The sequence below is a fragment of the Apteryx mantelli genome, chromosome 3 (genome assembly GCF_036417845.1).
Source record: "Apteryx mantelli isolate bAptMan1 chromosome 3, bAptMan1.hap1, whole genome shotgun sequence".
Taxonomy (NCBI): domain Eukaryota; kingdom Metazoa; phylum Chordata; class Aves; order Apterygiformes; family Apterygidae; genus Apteryx; species Apteryx mantelli.
The window spans coordinates 74,498,154-74,522,810 of record NC_089980.1 but is presented as its reverse complement, the minus strand read 5'-3'; the positions used below and the strand labels follow the sequence as shown (position 1 = coordinate 74,522,810).

The following is a 24,657-nucleotide window of genomic DNA, read 5'->3' as shown; positions in this document are numbered from 1 at the left end:
AATCTTAATGGGCACTTTCTCAGCTAGCATAAACCGAAACCACATAAACCTTGGTTCCCACTAGCCGAGGATCTACTCACTGACTTCAGTGAGCAATGCATCAAGCCCTGGTTGGTGTTTCAAAAATAAATACCTAGTGAAAGCTACCTGTAACAGCATTGTTGATCAAAGCATAAAAAGTTGCAAGATTTTACAGTTATGCCCAGTAGCAACAGAAGAGACAGGGATGGAACAATGATAGTAGAAATCAGCATCATCAAATGGAAGAGAAAACGACCCGCATTGCTCCTCTTACCACTTGAACTGTACTGCATTATAAAAACCACACGCTACATAAAAAGCACAAACATTGACCATTTTCCATTTGCTCTGAAACAAGCAAAACCAAAATAATTCTAAAACAAACCTGCTTTTTCATCCAAAAATCAAATGTTTCAGGTTTCACACAGTCTTCATAGTCTGGTAAGGCAAAGGAAAAGTCCTCTATCATTGGGAACAGCAGCAATTTACAGGACTCAGAACAACAGGATATTTCCCTGTGTGTACGTGCACCTATGTACACATGTGTACATGTTTTTTATAGTATTGTGAACATGAATGTAACAAAAAAATCAAGTTTGCATTATCATTTTACCACATTTTTCTAATTTATTCAATTAAATGATTTTTGTACTGAACAAAATTCATAAATACATCATCTAGGAGAACAATAGGTTTTCCTCTTGTCCATGAAAAAATAACGCTTTCAAATTTTCACATTTTAAAACCTGCCTTGTTTTGTGTTTTTAGAGAAAATGCAAGATCATAGTGACATCTCAATTTACAGAATGTCCCTGTAGGAATTACATTTACAAGAACCTGATACAGAAGCCTATACTTTGCCCCCATAATTACAGTTCTCTGCAATAATATTTAAACCAACAGGTTTAAATAAAACACCCCATTAACTCTACTTGTAGAGCAATGAGGTATTTATTTTTCAAGTATTAGAGCCATAAAGTGAAAAAGATTCTTTGCCAATTTTACAATTATGCCTTTTAAACCAACACCTATCTTTTAAAAAAAGAATCAGTCCCACCACCCCAATCATCATTGCTTTCAGATTCCAGTGTCTTGTGTCTTAATGAATGCAGAAAATATCCATTTAATAACAGAAAAAGCTTGTTGGAAAAAGCCATTTTAAGTAATGCACGTGAAGCATGATTTTTCTAGTGATGAAAACTATTAGAAAGGTGATCCAAGTCCATTCCCATCATTTCTTCTGCTGGTTTTACTAAAGTCCTTCCAAAAAAGATATTCAAGAAATCTTTAAAAAACTGGAGAGAAAAAATAAAACACTCCTTCATAGCATGGAAGAAACTCCACCAACTGCAGAGGTGCTTATATCACCTTTGGTTCTTCAGAAGAAACTATCAGATCACTTCTACAACAGAAGGCAGCAGAAAGGACAGGTCAGCAAACAGTAGCAATACTTCAAAATGCTATACATAAATATGCAGACGTTTTATTGTAAGGTATTTTTTCCTTACGTTTTCTATCCACAGAAAAAGAAAATAAATGCTGGTAGTCATATCCAATTTAATCTACTAAATTAATATGTGCTTACATCCCATCCTTTAAAAGTTATGATCCACTTCAGAAAAATCTACTGTGCTGCAGACCATCCCTCAGTATTAATGTCAGCAAGAACTTCATGAGGGAAGTGTATTCAGAATTTTAGTATAAGGCAGCTAATCAGCTACCCCTCTGTGTAAGCATATCACAGATTTCAACATTTGAAGAACTAGAATATGATTGCAGATCACAGGCTGATAGTAGTGACAACTGTTTTTCCTGTTCCTGTTTCTGCTTAAAAGCACACAGCAAACATTTTCAAGCATCCTCAGGAGGCGGTGTTGTGCAACTGAACCCCTTCTCAAACAAGAGACGAGCACTCATAATTCATGCAGCATCTGCATGTACTTGGCATGCATAGCTTTGCAAGGAGAATAAAGATGTGCTCCTTTCCCCAAAGAATTTACAGTATAAATGCTTAAATTAATCAGCTTACATCAATTAGGAGCTTCAGGTCCTCTGTCAACTATAACACATTACAAATTTTAATGGACTAAGGCAAACTTACCTGCTGTTTGATGTGTTTGAACACTATCTACCTGAGGCAACAGAGTCCCCTTATCTTCAAAGGCTAAAATTGGATTCAAAGGAATTTCAGGACTATTGCTTCCATCATTGTTCATGGCATCCAGCCGGGATGGTTTAGACCCAATAGGTAGGTTTATGATCTCTTCAAAGTTGTCATTCTGCATAGACATTCTGTTTTCATTTGTATTTTTCTCTGGATTGAGCTTGCTGAAAGAGAAACATGCATATTTCTTCATACACCCAATCAAGAACTGAAATTTAGTCCTTCTCCGAGCAACCTTACAAATGTAAGAAAAACCTGAATTAATCTAGAGCATTTTTTCAGCCAGTAAAGACAAAAACAAAAACTGTGCTACTATCACAGCTGATAAACTGTTTTTACAGCTAAGTACTGCAAACGTCTCTCCACAAATACCCAGGATAGTTGTTACATTGGGCCATGCTATAACCAGACCTACAGAGAGCTTCAATGACACTGAAGTTCTGAGAAGAGATTGAAATGGGAAGTAGTAAGAAACCCCCCATAGCACAACGACTGCTGCCTTGAGCCACCCACCTAGTGCAATTCATCGCCTCCAACATGTTTCTTGGCTCTCAATCTTTGCAATATTTGAATGCTAAGGTACCCTTCCTCTTACTGCAAAGCAATGTAACTGGTCTTAGATAAGATCATTATCATTTTTTGCTGTTCCTTAGAGGCTCTGATCACCTTCTGCCTCTGCTTTTGAAGCGGCCTCTTCTGCCTGTCACTCATCCAGAAAAAAAAAATCCTCCACCAATTCAGTTTTCCTATCACTCTTCCCTGCAAATTCTTAATGCTTGTTTTCAAGGCACTACTGGACTCCACACTATTTTTCCTCTCTGCACTCCTCCCTTTTATCATGCCCAAGCCAAAAGAAGCACCTTGCACATCCCTCACGCCAGTCTGCACCTCCTTTCTCCATCCACCATTCAGAGATCCCTTTATGGGCAAGCTCTAATGCATCTCCCCCAATTAGATGTGTTATAAGCTCACACACACACACACACGCTCTCCAATTACACATACTTGCCTGAGAAAATACATTATCTTGTTTCAGCGTCTTCCTTCCCCCCTCCACCAACACCTTTATTAGGAGGTGTAATATCAGCTCCTGCTGCCACTGCACACAGGACGTGGCATCTCTCCGCAGGGGAGGAATGACGGTGTACATTAATGAACAAGATGCCAGTAATGAGACTGGAAGCTCCTCAAGAAGGAGCAAGTATTCAGCTGTCACTCAACAACATCATGTGATCTTTCGCAGGTGCTTCTTAAGGCCCTCAGCAGTTTGGTCCTGGCAATCTTGGGGGTCTGCTCCCTGTCTGGACCACATCACAACTGTTCAGGTGGTTTCGAAATGCTTTAGTCAAAGGCCCAGATGTAATTTCCTAGATTTAAACAAGGCTATCTATTTCCTCAGGTCATTTCTGAGCAGGTGGCTTGGTTTTACAGGCTAATTTTCTGCTGACAGTAAATTTACTAGTCTTAAAAAAAAAAAAAATTGCTTGTAATTGGCATATGGTTTACTTTCATTTACTGTCTTCTTCGGCTGGCTAATTCTTCACAAATAAATATGGAACTGTTTTTACAGCACTTCCCAAGAGACAGAAAAGAATTACTGCCCTTTTTAAGGTGGTAACACTTTATGTGGAGCCCATATATTCCCTGTGAGACTGACATGCTGGTTTTCAAATGGTCTTTTCCAGTTTTTCAAGCCATCACCCATTCCTTTTCAGAAAGCCAAATCTCCTTCTTTAATCTGTGCATATGCTGAGCAGACTTTCAAATGAAAAGCGCCATTCCCTACACTGAGTTTGAGGACAGACACAGACTCCCACCTGGCTGCCTGGGAGATCACAGGCAAATCAGTCACATCACCTTCTTGTGCTTGAGACCCACATCCGTAGGATGAGGAGCAGAATCTGTGAAATGTTTCAGGACTAATGAAAACTGCTCTATAAGGTATAATTATAAGGTTATTATTCATTATAAGATTTCAGATTATTTATTTCATCCCCATGTACTTCCAGTCTGACCAAGAGACTGAGCTACAACAACCCAGCATTAGGAAGTCTGAGTGGGGTGGGGAGGCAGGGGAAGATAGGGACTGCTCATGCATGTAAATTAAACAGCCTAAGTACCACAACAAATATTGACACAATGAAAAACAGCATCCTGCTTCTGGAAGCAGATATTAATTTCTCTATCTGACTGATCAGCTAGCTCTGGAGATATACAGTTCTTCATATTTATTTTTCAATGTGCTGCCACTATTACATAGTGACTTAGACTGGGATTCATAAACTTAAAAAGATGACTGACAGGGGAGTCTATACACTCACAAAAAAGGGGTGCAGAAGATGAATCTATGACTAGGTATTTTCTATTTTTTATACTGTAAGAAGTAGGGGGCGCTCCAAATCTGCAGCATTAGGGGAGAAAGTTTAGAAGAGCTAAAAGGAAAAACTGAATTGTGGAATTCCTTTCCACAGGACATCTTAGAGGCCATAAGCTCAAAATGAGATTAGACAAATTCCCAGGAGATTGGATCTTTGGCTGGACCTGCTACGCACAGCTCTTCGCACTGCCTCATATTCCATTCTTAGTCATGTCTCAATGGCTAGCACAACATTGCAGATACTCTTTTCAGGCATGTGATGTTGCAGGTACATTTTCAAGAGGTAATTTTGGCATTCTAAACTATCACAAAACTGTGCTTGTAGCAAGATACCTACATATTAAAAAAAGCTGGCTTAATTGTTTAGACTGCATATCCAAACATCACACAACTAGGCAAGTAACTGAAGGACAGCTTCACTGCTGCTTAAATATAGCATCTGTGCAGTTTTGCAGTTTGATCTGGACACATTGATACTAATAAGACAGACTGGCATTAGTTCAGAGAAGAGCAACTAATATGATTAAAATAATTGGAACAACCAAAAATTTAAACTACTGAAAATTATATATGATGTGGATAATTTTAGCTAAAGCATTGTGGTAGCCAGAAAAACATGTTTAAGTGGTTTGAAGAAAGTAAATAAGAATGAAAAAAGATTAGAATTTAGTACATCTGCCTTTCTGACTACACATCCGAAATCAACACCTATGAAGAAAAATATACTAATTTGCAACCCCCTGGGAAGTCATGTGGCAAAATATTTCCGCATCTGCTATTCTTGATCTGAAAGAGAATGATAGCAAAATGGACCCCAGGCTTTTGGATGATTTAAATAAAGCAGTGTTTACTTTCAATTAATTGAGACAACAGCACTGAAATCAGTCAGTAATGAAGAGCTGGAAGTCTTGGGAAGGGAAGATAGTGCTTGAAGCAAAGATTTTCAAGTGCAGTATCTTACAAACTGAGCTTTTGACACTACATAAGCATTTGAACCCAGTAAGATTATTTTCCAGGAACAGATATTGAGGGAATGATCTTGTCTAATTGTGTTCTTCTGAAAGGCAGTTATCAGAGCTATCCAACCCTAGCTCCCTCTATAAGGAATGGGGAAACGCAGATAAGATGAACTTCCCTCACTGAGGAATGGGCCCAGGTTAGAGTTAGGACAACTGTATTTAGACATCTATAGGTAACCGATTCACACCCATGGAATCTGCTTTTTCTCAGCTTCACTGGTCTCTTTTCCCATCTCTGAATATTTGTCTGACTTAAAATATGCCAAATCAAGTGCTGGCCTATTGCAGGCATCTACAGAAAGCAACACAGGAAGAATGGGATGAATTACAGGAAAAGAGCGAATCAGAAAGAAAATATTGTCAACATAATTCACTGTACTGAAATAACCTCTGAAACAAGTAGCAGACCAGAAAACTTGGGCAAAGGATTAGGAAGTAGCAAATAAGCAAAAATCTTTAAGTTGGAGATGGATGAGGCAGCTGTACTAGGTATTTAACTCCAACTTCTGTCATTGTTTCTTCTAGGATTCTACTGCTCAGTGATGCATTTTAGTAAAGTAAAAACAAAAATTAGAATCTGGAAAAAATCATGTTGGAATCTTTTCTTTTTTTTTTAAACCTGAAGCATGAAAATATATATTTTTAAACTTTTATCTTATTTCCAAACCACTGTTTTAAATTCACATTTTCATGTGCTGAAAAAAGAAAAACAATTTAGCTAGAAGTGAATGTGCCATTAATTATATTTCAGCATCCCCATGAACCACCAGTTTTCTCAGTAATTCTAGATGTTTTATAATCTAACTGGAAAATATCCGTTGCATGCTCCAATTTAAAATATATTTAGTGTTGACCTCTCCACCACACTGCACCTGGATGAGTAAAGTCTTTGTTTATCTAAGTTCAATTGTATTCCCACCACAGATATGTAGGTCAAATGTGAGGTCAGATTTTTTTTTTTTGATGATCATTACTGTATTATTTTCATTAGCACTCTAGCATTAAATTGTTTTAATCTAAATTACTTGTGGAAAAGATATTTGGGAAGAGTATGGGTGGCATAATCAAAACCCTTAGAGCACCATCTAAAATTACATATCACAAAAATCATGTTGGTGTCCAGACACAGCATTTGAACTCAGACATCTATGGAACAAGATTGTTTCTATAAATTTAGAAATCATTTAAGATCCCTTTGAAACTCTTGAGTCATAACATGGTAAAACAGCTCAATTCACAAACAAGTATATCTCCTCTCATCTTTCACAAGGCAAAGCCAATAAGCGTTAAGCTTCATGAAGTGATTAATGTTTGTATCTTTTTAAAACACAAGGATAGGAATAAAAAATTTGACAAACTATTAGATGTGATAGATGATAGCACCAAGGTATCATCTGCAATAAATGTTTATTAATAAACTAATAATTGTTGATAATAGATATATGATACAATAATGCAGCAGACCACAGCATTTTCATTAGGGTTTATGAAGACTAATGATCCTGGAAGGCTAATGAAGTTCTAGAAGGATAACGAGATCTGCATTGCTAAGCAGCAAATGGTGAAGTATTGGAATCAATTGCCTTAATTCTACCAGAATTTTTTGTTTTATTTTTCCCAGTTACATTGTATTCATGAACATGGAAGCAAGCATACTATTTCAACCTGGATTCCAGCCACACAGTTGGCATGGGATGGATGATATGGTGGGGAGGAAGGGCGATGAACGATTATCACAGTAAATGGACCGGCAACTTTCTACTATGTCCCACAAAGCAGAACTTTTAGTGATCTTTACACAAACTTCTAGTAACCTTGAAAGTCGTGCTCCAACACTAGTCATGCTAGAGACAGAGGACCTGCCAGTCTGGGGAGTGGCCCCAAATACAGCTATTCTGAGGTTGGTCACTGAACTACACAAACCACCGGTCCTACTTAAAAGACGTGCATTCAGGCTGGGCCTGAGGTCTGTACAAAACAGATCCACCAGTTTTTGCACTTCACAAGGCCTGGAGGCTGTGATACAGCAATTGTAGCCCAGGACTTCCCACTTGGTACATGGTAGGGGCAGCACTGAGGCTGCTCTTGCTCCAGGCCTTAAGAGGACTCATATCCCCTGCTCCTTCTTCCTCCCCATGCACACACATTTCAGAGAAGTCCCCTAGGCAAAGCCTTTGTAAATCTGGTCAGAAAGCTGGGCTATCTTACCCTTAAAACATGCTCAGGACTTTTCCAGACAAAAGTCAAATCTTGCTGAGGGCTGGAGTGAGGTGCTCACAGAGAAGATCCTTTCCACCTGTGGCCGTTGTACATGCTCAAATATCAGCTGTAGCTAGCTACCACAGACACCAGTGGCAGGGGAGATGCAGTAGCAGTAGTGCTAGCACCTGTGGCTTTTATCCTGTGATAAAACCTGTACTGCTATGTATTCCTTCCAACAGTTTTCCTGGCTACCTGTACCAAGCTAACACAGGGATACTCTCACGTGCTTCAGCCCTAGCAACCTCATACAGTGGAAATGTACCCCTAAAGTAGAGGGAATCCTGCTGCACCCTAACCTGGCTCATCACAGTCTCCCCTTCCACAGTCTCATACACACTTTCTACTTTTGTGCCCACTCTTCAATCTGATTTATTCATTTTTCACTTTGATTATGCTGAAGTTCCTTCCATATGGGATACGATGCTATACGACAGCATTTACTAGCATAGCACATTTTATATTACAAACATCAAGGTGCATCTAAGGCCAGGAGTGATTAACATTTAATAGCTGCCCGAGATGATTATGAGATGGCTCTGTGCAGCTCATCTAACGCAGTTCAGTGCTCAGTGTCACTGACAGACCTTCTCTCAGCAGGAGCATCCTTGTCAGCATGACAGGAAGCTAAGAATCCCCCAGGCATATGGAGGGACAGTGACGGCAAATTCCTCCTTCAATTAGTGCCAATCACACCATGAAGCATACTGCCCATTACAGACTGCTTGATGGCTTCCCACATTCAATTTTTTCATGCATATTCTGGCATTACCTGCATAAAACATGAACGGACTAAGGGATTATTTGGCTTTCTGCATTACTAAAAAAACCAAAAACCAAAAAACAACCCTGACAGCTCATGGGTATGCAATACCAAATTTCGTTTGGTTCAATACAAAGGTTTCAAGCATTTCAACAGTTTCTCAAAGTCTGAGTGACTTGCCTCATGGCCACAAAGAACACCCAATGTTAAGTATCTGCCTCTCAAAACTCTTCTTATACAGGACAAAGGCTTTTTTAAAATAAAAAGCCAAAAATCAATAGTTCTGTATTTCACCTTAAGTGCTTTGTCTAATAAACAAAGCTTACTAACCCTTTGAGCAGTTCAGAAATCAAAACATCTAGCTTAAAAGTACAGTGTCCATTATTCCAGTCAAAAAAATTAACATTGAAAATCCAGAGTGGTTTTTATGAAGCTCTTTTTAGTAACAGCAGAATTGGCAGAATTTCAATCTTTCCATAATATCTTAATTCATGAAAAGGGGCAAGAAAAAAAAAGTCTTTTCCATTAATTTTCAATTTGCATAATACTTGCTGGCAAACAACACATTCTTCTAAACACTCTAAAGAACTTTAAAAAACAACCCCCCCCCCAAAAAAAAACAAACGACACATGCCACACAAGTCTTCCCTTCCACTTGGCAAAAATGAAAGACCATCAAGCTTTCCTTTTCTGAACACAGGGAAAGATAAAAATAAACAGGAAATAAGGCAGATTCACAGCTGGTTTTCATCTGTTCATTAACTGAATAATGATGTGAGAAAATGATCTATTACTTTAATATCCTTCATCCTCTAAATACCCTCTAGTCCTTATCATTGTTCTTACCTGTCCATATTTATGGGGGTTGGATGTGAAACAATTACATGCGTACAGGTTACAGGCTTCCTGTTGTGCGGAGATGGCGTTGCATGCTGAAGTCCTACTGCAGGTTCCAAGGGAGATACAGGACTTGTTACGACTAGAGAGAAAACAGGTTTTTCATAAAATCAAGCAACAATATCTACCTGCAAAGCAGGATTAAGTATTTCCTACAAAAGTCAAGGCAAGCAACAATTTTTAAATAAAGTAACTTCTCCCCGCCACCCCCCCCAACAGTCAAGTTTTGGGGCACACAAGTCCACAGTTCCAGGTCTAAAGTAAAAAGCTTTAGCTTTGAATTGTGGCTTTTGCAGTCAAGAATGTTCAGTTTACAATGATATATACAATTCCAATATATAAGTCAGTCATCAAAATGGACCAAAATGGGCTGCCAATATCTGACTACATATTATGTTGGTTCTTTTCAAGCAGCATAAGAGAATAAATAGGAGTATACTGGGACATCAACAGTTTCATACTGGTATTCTCAGTTCCTGTATTGATCACTGACTGTAACCCAAAAGGAAATGAAGAGGAGAAATCTCCATAGGAAAGTTATTTCTTCAAAATAGCAGTAAATCGCTACTACAACATTGTACAGAGCAAGACAAAATTAGGATGTCCTGTGCCTCATATAAAGACCAGATGATAGATGGTATCAACCTGCCTTTTAACCTGTAACTACAGCCATCTACATTCTATCTACAGTCATACTAATTCACATACAGTTCTTTCAACGAATGGCAGCAACTGCACTCCACCCTATCACCTGTCACAACAATCTCAAGGACAGTTTAGAATTCACAGGATTGGACATATTTATCAAGGTTATCCAAAATCTCAGCTGAAAAGACCCTCTAGTTGCTCCCATTTTGCTATGTGCTAAAAATCTGGGCTGAAGTCTTCTACGCTAAATGTCTCAGGCTGATTTTTGGTATGCTTTTAGATGGAAGATATTAGCAATATAGGTTTCAGTGCTTCTACAAATGGGTCAAGAGAAATATATATACAGTCTTTAATATTTAAAAACAAGTCTGGTTCTTCTGCTTTGGAAAGGCAGAACTATCCCCCATTTTAGAGCAGAAACCAAACAAACGGCAATAGGTGATGAATTTTGCTTCATTGCATGATTTGGCCAGTCCATAACAATCTTCAAGTTTTGTCAAATGGGAAAATTGAAAAGAGAAAAATCACAATTTGCACATGGTTAGAAGAAGTCTGCTGGAGTTTAATGCAGAAAATTAGAGTTGGCTGAAGTACATGAATTAATTCACATCTTTAACTCAATAGCATACCTAGATAAAGCAAAGCAAAAGAATAGAGCAACCCTGAGGGTGGGGGCAGTTTTCTGTTTATCCAGTCACTCAAGGGCTCCAGCCCTCCCTTGGGACTGGGGAAACAGAGGTCCAAATTTCTCCTCTGCCTCAGGAAACTGCCTTCTTGTTTTCTGCCTCTGGAGAGAAGGCGCTAGCCATAGGTTACGAACTTACACTCTGTTTCAAGAAACTGTTCATAGCACCGTTACTCTTTCTAAAAGAAAATATGTAAGCAAGTAACTTCCCAAAACACATAATGAATTCTGTGTCAAAGTTTCCTAGCAGCTCTAATTATAGCAACACTGTAAGCATCAAGAAAAAATTCAGGATAAGCAGTCAATTCTATTTGTCCTCCCTGTTATTCAATTCAAATATGTATATATAAAAAAGAGAAATAATGATTAATGACTATTAAATGTTATATTATGATAGGCTAAGCCATTTGATAGCTTGACTTAAATATCTTTAAATCCTGCTAACTTTTACTTGGTGATTTTTGAATAAAAGCAAAGCTTCATTTTGCCTCCTTTAAGTAACAACTCCTAGATAAAATTTTGGCTAAAGTGACCAGAAAACGACAGAACAGAATAGAAGGAGAGACTAAGAATGAATGGAGACTTTAGGCTTTTGTAGGAGCTGAGTCTTAATTTCCATTTCTTTTGTTTCAGAATTAAGTGAATGAGGCAACAGGTGCAGGAGAGAAAAGTCACAGGGGGACGTTTAGGATTACAAACAGTTTATTTTGATGACTGAGATGAGATAATCCTTTAAGAAAATGGAATAAGACTGCAACAGCCACATCTGTAATACTATGCAAAAGAAATTGTAGAATCAATGATTAAGTTGTAAAAGCGAACCTAGTTAACTTGTTTCTTTGCATTTCATAAATAATTAAACTTGATGACTCCCTCATAAAACACCAATGTGACAAAGTTTCTAAAAAAGCCAACTCATTTAGTAATGGCTAACGACCTATACAGAACTGCTAAAGAATGAATGTTTGCTAAGACTTCAGTTATATTCTTCCCATGATTTTCTTGACATTTATTGCAATTAGTGTGCCAGGTTTCAGAATTCTGTCTCAAGTCATTGTGCTTAATAGCCACTTATTCACCTGTTGTGCTTTGGGCACAGTTAAACAATTACCTGTTTCTCCAGTAATATTTGTCTTTGATATATGTCCATTTTGCTGGTCATTAGGTTTCTACAAAGGAAGCATAATTTTTTTAGGTTAAAAATTGCACTAGAGAAAAGACATGAAACATGCCCAGTATTTACACATACGTTAAGAAGTAGCACTGACCTTATCTACAGCTTCTACACGCCTAGTTCTCTTCATGATCTCCTCAAGCCTCTAGAAGGAAATTTAAAAGGGTAAAATGTTTGCTGAGATTTATTAAAAAAATCTCTCCCAAACTATACCTGTTTATCATTTATCAAAGCTGCATCTGTTTACTGCAGAAAGACAAATGACTTATTACTGTTAGCAAGATTCTGTCCACTTTCACCTCAGCCATGCAGGTGAGGACTTTGCAGCTCTTCTTAAGGCACACTAACATCATGGATAACTTTCTACTGCTGAGGTGGAAGCAAACTGCCAAGATAAAATGAATTACAGTTTCTCTCCATGTACTGAGTTACCTTCTTCCTTTCTAAGCGCTCTTGCTCTTCTCTTTGAAAATGTTTTTCACGTTCTAATCGAATCCGCTCTGCCTCTTCCCGTAGGCGAGCTTCCTCTTCTTTCTGAGTTCATGGTTTAAAAAAAAGAAAAAAAAAAAAGAAAAAAGAAAGAGAGAGAGAGAAGAAATGATTTACTATTTGAGAACAGATTCACATTAACATCTATCTGTACATATCTGCAGCACCCTGAAAAGACACAAGTTTACAAGTCACCAACAAACTTTTCAGAATGAATTGCAGGTTTCTTAATTAATGTCCATTGTCATCATGAGATTAAATCATTGAGAGATGAACAACTAAAACATTAGCAATCTTATTTGGTTCTGTTTATGTTCTCTAGCATGTGCATGAAAGCATACCAGATGACAAAAGAGAATACATTTCCTAACCTTTAGCATTGGAACAGCAGCCAGGAAAGTATTCAAGAGATTCATGTATTGAGCTGGTGGATGTTTTGAGTGTCAAACAAAAACGGCAGAATGCTTTATTTAGCAGACAGAGTCATTGCTTAATGTGACCAAGGACAAACAGCCACAGGTACATATAGTACAAGTTTTTCATTCCTGCTTTTTTAATTAAATGTAAAACTTCATTGGAACATACCGCAGAAAAGCCTGGCTCCCTAAATAAGGCAGTGTTGTATTATGGACTACTATAACAATTCATTAGTGAAGACTAACAAAGACTAACAAAGACTAACTAACACTGTGGATATACCCCAATTTTAGACCTTTGCAAAGAGAGCAGCATACATTATCTTGGAGAGGGCAGGGGGAAGGCAGCCCTGAGTTTAAGCTATGTTCCCTTAAATATGATCCTTTAAGCATTTATTTTCAGAGGCATATATTTAATTATATATCAGAAGAAAAAACTAAATATCTGTAAAGCAGATTGAAGTGCTAGAGCTCAGTTGCAGATGAAAGGGTATGAAAGAGAGGGAAAAAGAGTCATCTCCAAAATACCTACCACAGCCCCTCCTGAAGCTAGTAAATTAACCTTATGCTCACCATACAAATACAAATGAGAACACACTGAAAAACTGGGTTGTGATTCATTTACTTTCATGTTTTTTGAGTAGTTGCACTGATTTCAGCAATAGTGCAAAAGGTGAAAGGCCTTCCTTGGCACGAGCAAAATTATCAAAACCTAACCATACCTCCTAGCCCCAAAAAAGCAGTATTAGGCATGAGATTTGAATGCAGCAGGCTTACGTTTCCAACACACTGAATATTAAGTTATCTTGGCATCTATACTGTAGGGGACAAATATTTCTCTGGTATACCACCATTCATTAAGTTCCCCCAATACAACTCTATTGATTAATTTTTTTTATCACATTTTATCAGTAATAGGAAAGGATTTGTTCTAAATAAGTTCTACAGGAGGAAAAAAAAAGGAAAGAAAAACCCCACTCCAACATATGTTTGTCTGGAAGAAATATCTTTGTTGTTTGAATCACTCTATGAAATGAAATCAAACACAACCCTACTTGCTCTATACAGCGCTTTTATTTTAGATAGCCCTCTAACCTAGAAATGTATCTAGATGTTGCTCAGTGGTTATTCATTCACTTTACTGCCACCCAGACTGGCACAGAAATTCCAGGAGGGGAGCATACTTGTTTCTGAATGCGCTCCATCTCTTCTCTCTCCTTCTGTTCTCTCTCTTCTGCCTGTTGGCGTAGCCGTTCTTCCTTTTCCCGCTCCTCCTCTGCCTCCCTTCGTTTCCTTTCTGCTTCCTGTCTGCGAGCTTCTTCTTCTTCTCGGCGGGCTCTTTCTTCAGCTATCCTTTGGGACAATTCTTCCTTCTTTTGCCTGCGGTCATGAAACAAACATAAGAAAAAAAAGCAGATTACTGAGCCAAGACACCAGCATTACCGAACAGCTAGATAAAAATTTCACTGATATTTCATTCATAAGAGCATCAAAACATCTGAACCAGGCCAAGCCAAATTGACTGTTCTGCTTCCAGAAGGAGACAGAGCTGAAGTCCCATGGAAAACACAGAAAGTTTGCAAGCCTATACCAATACTGACTTCCACTGATACGTGGTTCATGAACTTTCTTAATCTGAGACAGTATCAGTGACTTTAATTCATCCTTTCTCCTGTGATTTCAATTAATCATATTTTGAAGCAGTGTACATTTTTGACGCCCCGCCTTACCTTGTGGCAATGACTCTTGAATTTAAAAAGTACCTACTTTTGTTGATTTTTTGAACTTGTCACCTCCTAGTCTCATTTGATGCCTGCCATCCTTGTATTATGGGAGTGAATAACTTCTCCCCTTCATCTTTGATGTTACTCATACTACTCATGACTTTGTAGATTATCATATCTCCACTCAGAAGGAGAGGCCAGATTGTTTTCCCAGCTGAAGAATCCTCATCTGTTTAGCACATTCTCACATGGGAGCCATTTTATACATGTGATCATCCTTGATGTCTTTCTCCAAGTATTTTCCTAGTTCTACTGTTTTTACTATTTCAAAAAGAACATAAAATTCAACATTCAAAAAGTAGATTCACCATGGATAGTGCATAATGACATTTTTTATATTGTTCTCCATTTTCTAATAATTCGCAACAGTTCATCTGCTTTTGTTGACCATGACTCAACTGATAGTTTCATGGGCTTACTACAGTTCCAAGCAAGATCCCTTCCTGAGTAATAACTAGCTTGGAGACCATCACCAAGTGAGTCAGGATTAACTTCCCTACGTTTGTTCCTTTACATTTAACAGGATTGAATTTCATCCTTCCATTTTGTCTCTCAGCAACATAAGACACTTCTGAAACTCTTCACAGTTGGCTTTTCTCTTTATTAACCACTAACTTGAAATCAGCAGTAAACTTTGTTATCTCATTGGCAACCCCTCCTTTCAAATTCATTTATGAAGGCACTGAACAGAGACTGAAAACTCCCTTCATTGTGAAAGCTGACTATTCTTAACCTTTTCTGTCTTTTAGCCTTGGTATTTATTCACTATATTCCTCCTATGCCACAGCAGCTGGTTTTCTTTAAAAGCCTTTAGAGAACAACTGTATTTTGAGACTTTTGGGAATCTAAACTATTAGAACTGGCTCTGCCTTGTTCCTATACTCAGCAATGCTGTTAAAGAACTAACAGATGTGAAAGGCATGACACCCCTCTAACAAGGCGCTCTACTCGTGACTGAGGCTATAACACAGCACAAGTGGCCAGACAGGCTACTCATTTGCTGGTAGAAAAGTGAGATGCCACATCATCTAATTCCAAGACTGCTGGAGGTCTTGATTTTAAATGAGAATGTGGAAAGAGCTATAAATCTCAGCTGTTCGACATCTGAATACCATCCACAGTAGAGATCTTATGGTTCACGGAAGGAAACATTGTCATAGTCGTGAAGATGAAAACAGCCAAGCAGAATTCACTAGCTGGTGTAAAGTACAGCTTTGTTCACCTCTGAGGAAACAGTGAATCCCTACACTGAAGATCTGCTCTCTCTTCCTGTCACTGTCTATTTTAAAGCATTAATAAAATACATTTATTAATATATGAGACATATTTGGGATAGGATTTTAACCTTACAGATCTGCTTGGGTATATATTGCTTATATGAAAAATTCCAACAGGAAACAATCCCTTTTTGGGGAACTTGTGTCTCCTGCACTTTAGTACTATGGTTCAGATATCACAGTGTAACAAGAGAATATTCACAAGAAGCTGCTAGGAGGCTGCTAGAAACATATCCTGTCCACTGCAGAGGTCTAGATCACCTTTCAAGCTCTTCTCTCTCCCTCCTTTCTTGTTCCTCCCGTTCCCGCTGCTCCCGGGCCAGGCGCCTCTTTTCAGTCAGCAGCCTTGTTGCTTCTTCAGGATCAGTTGTACCTGCAGAGGTCTTTGTGGGGGCTGGGGGTGGAGAAACAGCTGGTGGAGCAGGAGATAAGGATGGGGTGGCTGCTGAAACACAGAGGAAGGAAAACCAGTGCGTAGAGACACAACAGCAAAGATGACACCCTTTTCACATATGTATAATTAAACAAACCTCTTGAAAGGAACAGGAAATACAATTTCAAGTACTCTGTAAAGTATTTTCAAGTTTACATGGTTTTTATAAATGACTTGAGGAAGGAGAAATTACTAGATGTTAGAGGTTCATATTCCTTAGGGGAATCTTATTTTTACATGATAGGCAAAATAAGCTGCAGTTGAAAGGTTAAGCCAACTTCTCTGTGAGAAGAATAAGTGCTGAAAGGTGCTCAGTAGGAGTTATGCTGCCTCAGCAAGTCCCACGACCACATTCTTAGTTTGCCTGATACTATTCGCAGAGCAGAAACCACAGGAAGTTTGTGATTCGATATTCTCTTCTGTCTGATAGTCTACAGTGGCGGATCAGACTTTTGGTAATACCAGGCATCAATTGTCAGAAGGGATCTGCAAGACCAGTGAGGTACATCTAACTGTCATCAATTTTGCAGTTATTCCAACCTTTACCAGACATAGGATTCTTATAGGTGGTTTCACTGCACACTGGGGCTGACCCACAACAAGGTAACTTGTGGGGATCAAGACACAGCTTCTTAATAAGTTTTGCCACTGTTAGTGAACTATGGCTTGTGTTCAAACGCTAATAGGCTTTGCCATCACTAATTCATTAAAAGTCTTCTCATGGAGGTAGACACAGATTAGAAAAATAAGGCAATATAGTAACTTGGTCAAGTTTGTGGTCAGAAAGTGTCAAAGGGGATTCTAACAACCAAATCACTGTTTTCCTCTTTTCTAATTCAGCATACATTTCTCTCTCTCTTTCCACCCCTCACCCTTCAGTGAGGAGGCAAGCCCCTGCCTTCATATTAATCTCAGGACCAGGTTTGGCCACCCTGTAGAGAAGGTGTTTCTCTTCATGAGAGCATCATATTGTCATTTGCACCACTGTCCGAGTTTGAAAGCAGGACACAGTGTGATGCAGAAACACATCTAGGTCCTAGAATGAGAGCAGGGTAGAAATGGCTATGGATTTGTGTCAGCTTTCACTGCTCTGCTGGAGGTTTTTTGTTAAGTAAAACAGTTGCTCAGATTCCTGTAAGCTTGCCTGGCATTCTCTAGCACAAGTACAGAGAAACTCAATTGCACTTTTTCCTCTAGAGACCAAGAACCATTACTAGCACACAAGCTAACTGAAGGAAGCATTTCCAGGGTAATCACACATGGTGATGCAGGCAAAAATGTATGGGCAACGGTCTGAACTGGCAGTAAATCTGTAGGAAACAGAATCAGCTTCAGATCTTGGGAAAATACATGCAAATATGTCATTAGGAATGGCAAGGAGATGGCTTTAACTCTACATTTCTAATCATATCTTCAGAATGTCTGAGTATTTTCCTCATCGTGCTAAAAACTTCCCATAGAGGTTTTCTCCCTTGTTCCCCTCTTACACCTCACTGCATACACAAACACAAATTCAGCTGCTTTCTCTGTGTTGAGTGCTCACATCTACCAACTTCGCTATTCTGTCTCCTCCTATCAAGTAAAATCTATGCAGGTCTTTATACCTGCTTCAGGGCATTCACCTCTAACTCAAAGGCTACACCAGCATCAGTAATTTAGACTGCCAGGGCCTGTTCTCCAGCCCTGAGGTGAACTGGCACACTCTAGCCTCATCCAGAGCATGCTACTCTTACATCTCCAAAACAGGCATTCAGTCTGCCCATAGGGAATGGTCCCCAGCCTGGGCTAACTCCTGAGAAGTAGGTGTGAACTTTGAGAACTCTGGGATGGTTAAAACAACAACAAAAAAAGTAATTCAGTCAATCCTAAAGCTTGGGAGTCCTTTTTATAGCTATGCTTTTAGTAGTTGTGGGGACAGAAGATGAAAAAAAAAGTGAGTTTACAGTTGCAGCCTGGACCAGAAGCATGCCAGAGACCCACTGTAACAGCTGAACAGTACAAATGACAGAGTTCCTGTGCCAAAGTCCCTTTTAATTTATTAACCCGGACCAAAGAAGGGCTGTCGCTCCAGAGGGTAGCGCAGCTTTGCGCTGCTTGAGGTTGACTTCCTGCCTAAGGTGCTGAACCTGGCAGTGCAACAAGTAGCTTGTTTAATGCACACCTATGCTGCTGTTAGAAAGTATGACAACAGCTTGCATAGGCACACCCAAAATACCTTTAAACCTGGGTGGGTATTAGTAAGTCATATGAGATTTGGCTGCAGAAGCTTGTGTAGCTCTGCCAGCGATCAGCCCAAGCTGACCTCCTGGCTACTGTGACTACACAGCAAGCAGTAGCTGAGCCAGACAGATTAAAGGCCAATTCAGGTAATTGGCTGAAATCAGCCCTTTCACTTGCCACACACACCTAAGAAACCTCAGCAATGTCGCTCTATCCCCAAATGCCACACTTGCTCCTCTCCAGATTCTTGCATTCAGCTAGTGACTATGGGTTGGCAATTGAAGCCTCCACCTGCAATACAGGGCCTGTCCTCTAACATCACACCTAAATTCTTAGCCTGAGATCTCATCTTTGATCTCAACTATTATCACCTCCTCCAGCTTTCACAAACGCATCCAGTCTGAAATGCAGCTCACCACTTCAATCATGGTATCCCTCTTCTTGTGCCGCTACCAGTTTCTGTCATGAACACGAACTACTTCACTTTTGAATCCTTTTATTACCCATAGCTTGTTTCCACACTGAGTGACCTTGTCACAAACAGCTCAGGTATTGACTGATCTTGCAAAGGAGTCCAGCTGCTGCTGTTCCTGAACTAAGCTGTCAAACAGTCAGCACTTTTTTCTGGTCTGCACCTTGTACTTGGAAAGCAGAGCCTGTAAACATATGCAAACTTACCTCAGTGATATCCCTGATATCCTTTTAAAAGAAGACTTTCTCCTTTTTTTGTGATGCAGACAAAAACTTATCAGAAAAGCAGTGAAAGCCCACACTGTCATACCAGTTATCTCATTCTTTCTTTACATGCCCATGACCAACAGATGTGTCCATTTATTATTTGCATCCATACTGTAAGTTCTTTGTGGGATTGCACCTAGTGTGGTAGGACCTGGGTATCAGACTTGGAACTACTGTAACAGAAATTATTAGAACAAAAGATATCAATTCACGTCAGGTCTTCTCTTAGAGAACAACCCCCATCCTGCAGTTAAATGCAGGATTATTAATTTCTTGAAGGGCAATCTTCCTCATCACAGGGAGATCTGTGATTTGTAAATTCAGAATCTCAAGTAAGAATCCCAGTGGTCACAACAGCCATTCTATTCCATCCTTAAGACACACAATTTATGCTGTACTTATAATGGTCTAAAATGCCTGTAGAACAAACCTAAATTTTCAAATTGAAGATTTATCGGGCTGTGCATCTCCTCTTCCTTTTCCCCTTTCTACACTTCAAGATCATTATTTTATTCTGTATATAACTCCTTTTCCAATTTGCTGATTTTTTAGTATTTTTTTTCTTCAAATTCTTTTTCTCTGAAAAATTCTGTCCATTCCTCTCTGCATTCCACTTATCCTGCCAATCTCTCCCATGAGGTGGTACTTTTGCAATGCTATAGATAAGCTGGAACAGTTTAATTTTATCAGTACCATCATACTGAGTGTCTATCAGAGCTGGACATTCTCACTGCTCACACTACCCTTATGTGATGATTTCCCATATCATTAATTTTCAGACCATTCTTGTTCTACCTCAGAGTCTGAAAAGAAGCTGTATCATCATGCAAGGGACAAAGTCCTGTCCAAAAGGGAAGAAAAGAGAGGGCTGTGAAACCACCCTGTGCAAGGCAGGTCTGCATGTTGTTCCAACTGCTACAAACTGTGGATGGCTTCAGTCTTTTTATACCTTCCTCCCAATGAACATACATCTGAGATCAGAACAGTTGCCGTCTTTGGTTGAGCTGTAAATTCCTTACAACTAACAACATGTACAATTTTCTGGAACGTTCTGAAGAATTTAAATTAACTATGATAGAAATTAACTTTGATAGAAAACTATTGGAAGAAGTCACACTGTTTCAGAGAAAGGGAGGGAAAACTACAAAGAACTCTCAGGCATTCCTTAAACCAAAGGAGAATCTCTCCTTACCTTGAGCGAGCTCTGCCTGGACAGCGAGCTCTTCCTGACTTGCAGATTCTCCAGCGCCTGCTGTAGTTTCTTTACTCTCTTCTGTCTTCTCCTCAATGGCCTTTCCAGTCTCCTTTTCTGGTCCTTTATTTTCACTCTCTGATTTGACCTTTTTTTTGACTGGCCGGATATTGCCAGGAGAGGGAGGACGTGCCTGAGCAGAGGAAGCTTTGGAGGAACCAAGTGGGGAAGTTATCTGCTTGGGTGTGCCAGGCAAAAAAGGCAAAGACTTTGATGCATACCTGTGCAACCACAAACAGAAAGAGTGTCAATCACTATCAGACATGCTGTACTGGACACCACCTATACATCACCTCTACAACTCCCATAGCTAAAAATAAAACAAATTCTATGTTTCTCTGCTATCGAGCAGGACAGCTGGAGCAACAGATTAGCTTTCATGCACAATGCTTCCTCTTTACAACTCTTCAGATGTATAAGCATTGAGCTCAGGCAAGAGGGAAGAAACCAGGTACATTCCTCCTTCCTTCCACTTCCTTAAAACAGTAATAATTTTCTAAAAGCTGAACTGTTTTTTCTTTGTTGCAAAGAGAAAACATCTACATCACCATGTAAGTTTGCACTGATGCTTCCTGTGGAGACTAACATATAACAACTAGAACCATCAGAGTTGGCTATAGCTCGAGCTCCGGCTAAGCATGTACTTGGCTTACCAAACTGGAGAGGGAGCTAGTGATCTAGCTTTGGGGTTGGAACAAAAATGACCTCCTTTAAAGCTGGCTGAGAAGCTGGATGACAAATGGTCTCTCTCCTTTTCTTTTTTGTCAGTCTATAATTCAGCAAACAAAAAAACAAAGTCAAGCCAGAGTTCACGCAGCTGAAGAAAGCAAAGCAAGCTCAGTTAAGGATGACGGGTTGGGGGGCTGAGGAGTCTGAGAAAAAGTTGTGCTGAGTCAGTAGTTTCCACAGCCTGTTTGACAAGTTCATTAATATAATTCCTGTAACAAATCCGACGCTCTCTTTGTCGATAAATATGCATTTGACAACAAGCATCCTTCTTAATCATGCTCTCTGCTGGCCTAAGATGCTATGGGCTAATTTCCAGAGACTGAATTTTATACAGGCAAAAAAATACCTTTTAAGGTTTGCTCTCTGCTGCTTGCCACACAGCACCCTCCACTGCTCCCAAAGCTAACACTTGCTCCCCACAAACCCTGGACTTCATTTGACAAAAGAACCACTCCCTGGCCTCCAGCTTAGTCAAGGTCCTCATACAACATGAACTTTTTGCTTTTATGCTTATATGCCAATACCACAGATGCCCTCAAAGCCCTGATAATGTGGTACAATGGTTATTCTATTCTCTTTTCTCTTGGCCCATTCCACAGTATGAACTTTTTCAGGGCTAATTCTTACATGAGGTGCTGATTTCTTCTTTTTCCTTCCCTATTTCTCATCTCAGGTTGGTAACTATAACATTTATTTTTTATATATTTATATTTATATATATATATGTGTGTGTGTGTGTGTATACATACATATATAAAAAAATTACACACACACACATATATAAATACAAAGAGATTTCTGTTTTAACTTTGAGCACACTTCCTACTGGAGCACATCAAAATTTAGGTATATATCTGCTTCCTCCCCTCTAAACATAGATGTAAAATTCCAGTTTTTTGGAATTATGAGCTCAGGCTCATGGAAACCTGAAGGATGGGAATACTGGAGAGTACACTGAGCTGCCACCCAGCCAGCATGGTGCTGAGAGGCTGCTACTCACTGCCTGGGCTGAGGCTTAAGCACACCTCCTGCAGCATGCGTATCACACTGCTTTACGTCTTCGCTAGTTAAAAGGGCTCTATAATGCTCATGTCTCTCCTGAACTTAAAGCCAGTTTGACAACTGGGAAAGAAAGATGGAAAACAAAATTTCATAAGCACATAAACCCCTGGTTTATCTTCATAAATCCAAGAGTTTTGAGGGGTCATTAAGGTTAAAATTGGTTAAATTGCCAAAAACATAACTTAATGCTAGCAAGAGATGGTATCCCTATCCTGAAGTCATTACTCAATGAAGAGTAATTAACCAGTTTTTAGGCAGTAGCATTTATCAGAGCTCTACTGATTAATACGATGGCAATCAGAGCATACACAGTCAGGATAAATAGACCACGAAGAACAGAATTTTGGCTTACTAGCAATAACTATGTATTGGATCTGTATCACTAGTCCTGAAGACAAGAGTATCAGCTAATTTTTCTCAACATCAGTAAAGCTGGGCAGAATTCCTACAGAAGTTTTCCAGTGAAGCATAATAATCTCCACAAAATACTGTCTATTGAAAATAGCTCTCAGCTCAGTCATTTTGTAATAATAATATTCTTACATGGTTGCCTTCACCAAAATGTATCAACATTTCTTCTTTTTTAATTAAGAAAAAAAAAAAAAGTAACAAGAAAGGCCTGAGAGGTGCTGAACTGATGGCCCTGGAGACTGCAATGAACTATACGCATAGCATGCGATTTCTCTACAGATATACTGTAGTGCTGTGCCTCAATCTGAACTTGAAGGGGCCATCTTCTGGCTGAGAGATTAAGCACTAGCTGTGATTCATGCTACTTTCATCTAAAGTTACTTCCAACACGGATGTCAATAGCAGTATTGCCTCTTGTGATTTTGCCTACCAGGCAAAACAAAAATACCAGCACGGCTTACACGACCTTCTGCCAAGGTGACCTTGCTCTCCTCATACTCTACATAAGCCAAAAATGTGGAGTACGAGGAAAAATGTAACTGCTTAGATACAGCATGTAATATCTGAACTGGAGGTGGCTGCATCCTGTTGGCTTGGAGCCCAGGCAGCATGAATTTGGTCTGCCTGTACCACACTGTGCCAATATACCCTGAAAGTTCAGATCAGTCACAGTACTGCTACCAAATCATTCAGAATGACTGGGAGTCTGTGGGAAACCTTGCTTACAAACCATGTTCCCAAAACACCCTGCTTTTTCAATGAGGAAAGGTTATTAGCTTGGTGTCCCAAGGAACTGAAGCCAAAAAGACTACGCGCTGTACATATGTACATGGATACACGTGCATGTATGCGTGCATGTGCTTCCTCCCATCTCACGCTGTATCCCAAAGGCTCAGCTAAACTTGACAGAGACCTCAGAAGATATGAAGTTCTACAGGCTTTGTAAAAACAAACAAAAAAACCCACCCACCCACAACACACCATCAGCCAGGGGCTTAAAATGCAGCAAAGAATTCACATGAGAAAGGGACTGCACACACTCCCTGACTGCCTCCTTGTTCCTCGCAGGAAACTAAGGTATCCAGTCTGTAAACATGGGTGTTTTCCCAAGCAGATTCTTTGATGCATCTTCAGGCTATGCCACCACCCACCTAAGGTAGTATATCTCAGTTAAAAGCCAACCAACCATGAGGCAAATCTTCAGAAAAAAAGGAGAAAAAAACCCCCAAAACAAACAAACCCCCAAAACAACCAACCAAAACACCCTTAGTCAAGCGTCCTGTTCTAATAAGCAGTTTGATCAGGTGGTTGTGGTACCAGCTCTCATACAACCAGCAAGCTTACCCCTGCAAGATGCGCTGTCCTTCTACGTCCAACAGCTTCAGGAGTAGAGGCAAAAAGTTTTGCTCGGTCTGCTGGATTCCTACAGTTCATGGCCTTGTAGGACAGAGGGCTGATAGGGCTGCAAGATGCTGAACGGGGACAAATGGGGATAACTACGGTGTGGGTTTTTTTTTTTTAATTTATTTATTCATTTTAATTATAGAGCAGCATTGGAGGAGAAGTGACAGAGGAAAACCAGCAAGGAACAGGAACAGAGAAAGACAGAAAAAAAGAAGGTATTAATACACAGAGGAATGACTAATTTCCATATCAGAACCATCATTTGATACATTAGCTCGGCTGCACAAGTAGCAGTGATACAATTCTAACAGGTGGCACTCATGTACTTTTACATTTCTAAACTAATAATTTATCTTAAATTAACAGGTATGTCACATAACAACTGGGTAGTAGAAAGTGATGTTTTTCTGTTAAGCTTTTTTTTTTTTTTTTTAA

General features: G+C 39.4%; 1 protein-coding gene across 4 annotated transcripts in view; it reads right to left on the bottom strand.

The window, feature by feature from the left end:
- Positions 1-622: 622 nt before the first annotated feature.
- The window catches only part of MAP7 (microtubule associated protein 7), a 131,060-nt gene continuing 107,025 nt past the window's right edge, over positions 623-24,657 (bottom strand). For 2 of the 4 annotated variants that reach the window (XM_067293674.1, XM_067293678.1), the window contains 11 exons: positions 24,163-24,290; positions 21,270-21,385; positions 20,557-20,837; positions 16,235-16,418; positions 14,097-14,292; positions 12,440-12,541; positions 12,102-12,152; positions 11,945-12,002; positions 9,450-9,582; positions 2,123-2,349; positions 623-1,423 (listed from right to left, as the gene is read on the bottom strand). In XM_067293674.1, the coding sequence (XP_067149775.1) occupies positions 1,413-1,423; positions 2,123-2,349; positions 9,450-9,582; positions 11,945-12,002; positions 12,102-12,152; positions 12,440-12,541; positions 14,097-14,292; positions 16,235-16,418; positions 20,557-20,837; positions 21,270-21,385; positions 24,163-24,290 (1,487 nt within the window). In that variant the 3' untranslated portion in view covers positions 623-1,412. The remainder of the gene's footprint in view (positions 1,424-2,122; positions 2,350-9,449; positions 9,583-11,944; positions 12,003-12,101; positions 12,153-12,439; positions 12,542-14,096; positions 14,293-16,234; positions 16,419-20,556; positions 20,838-21,269; positions 21,386-24,162; positions 24,291-24,657) is intronic. The other 2 variants (XM_067293675.1, XM_067293676.1) reach the window with 2 other exon arrangements.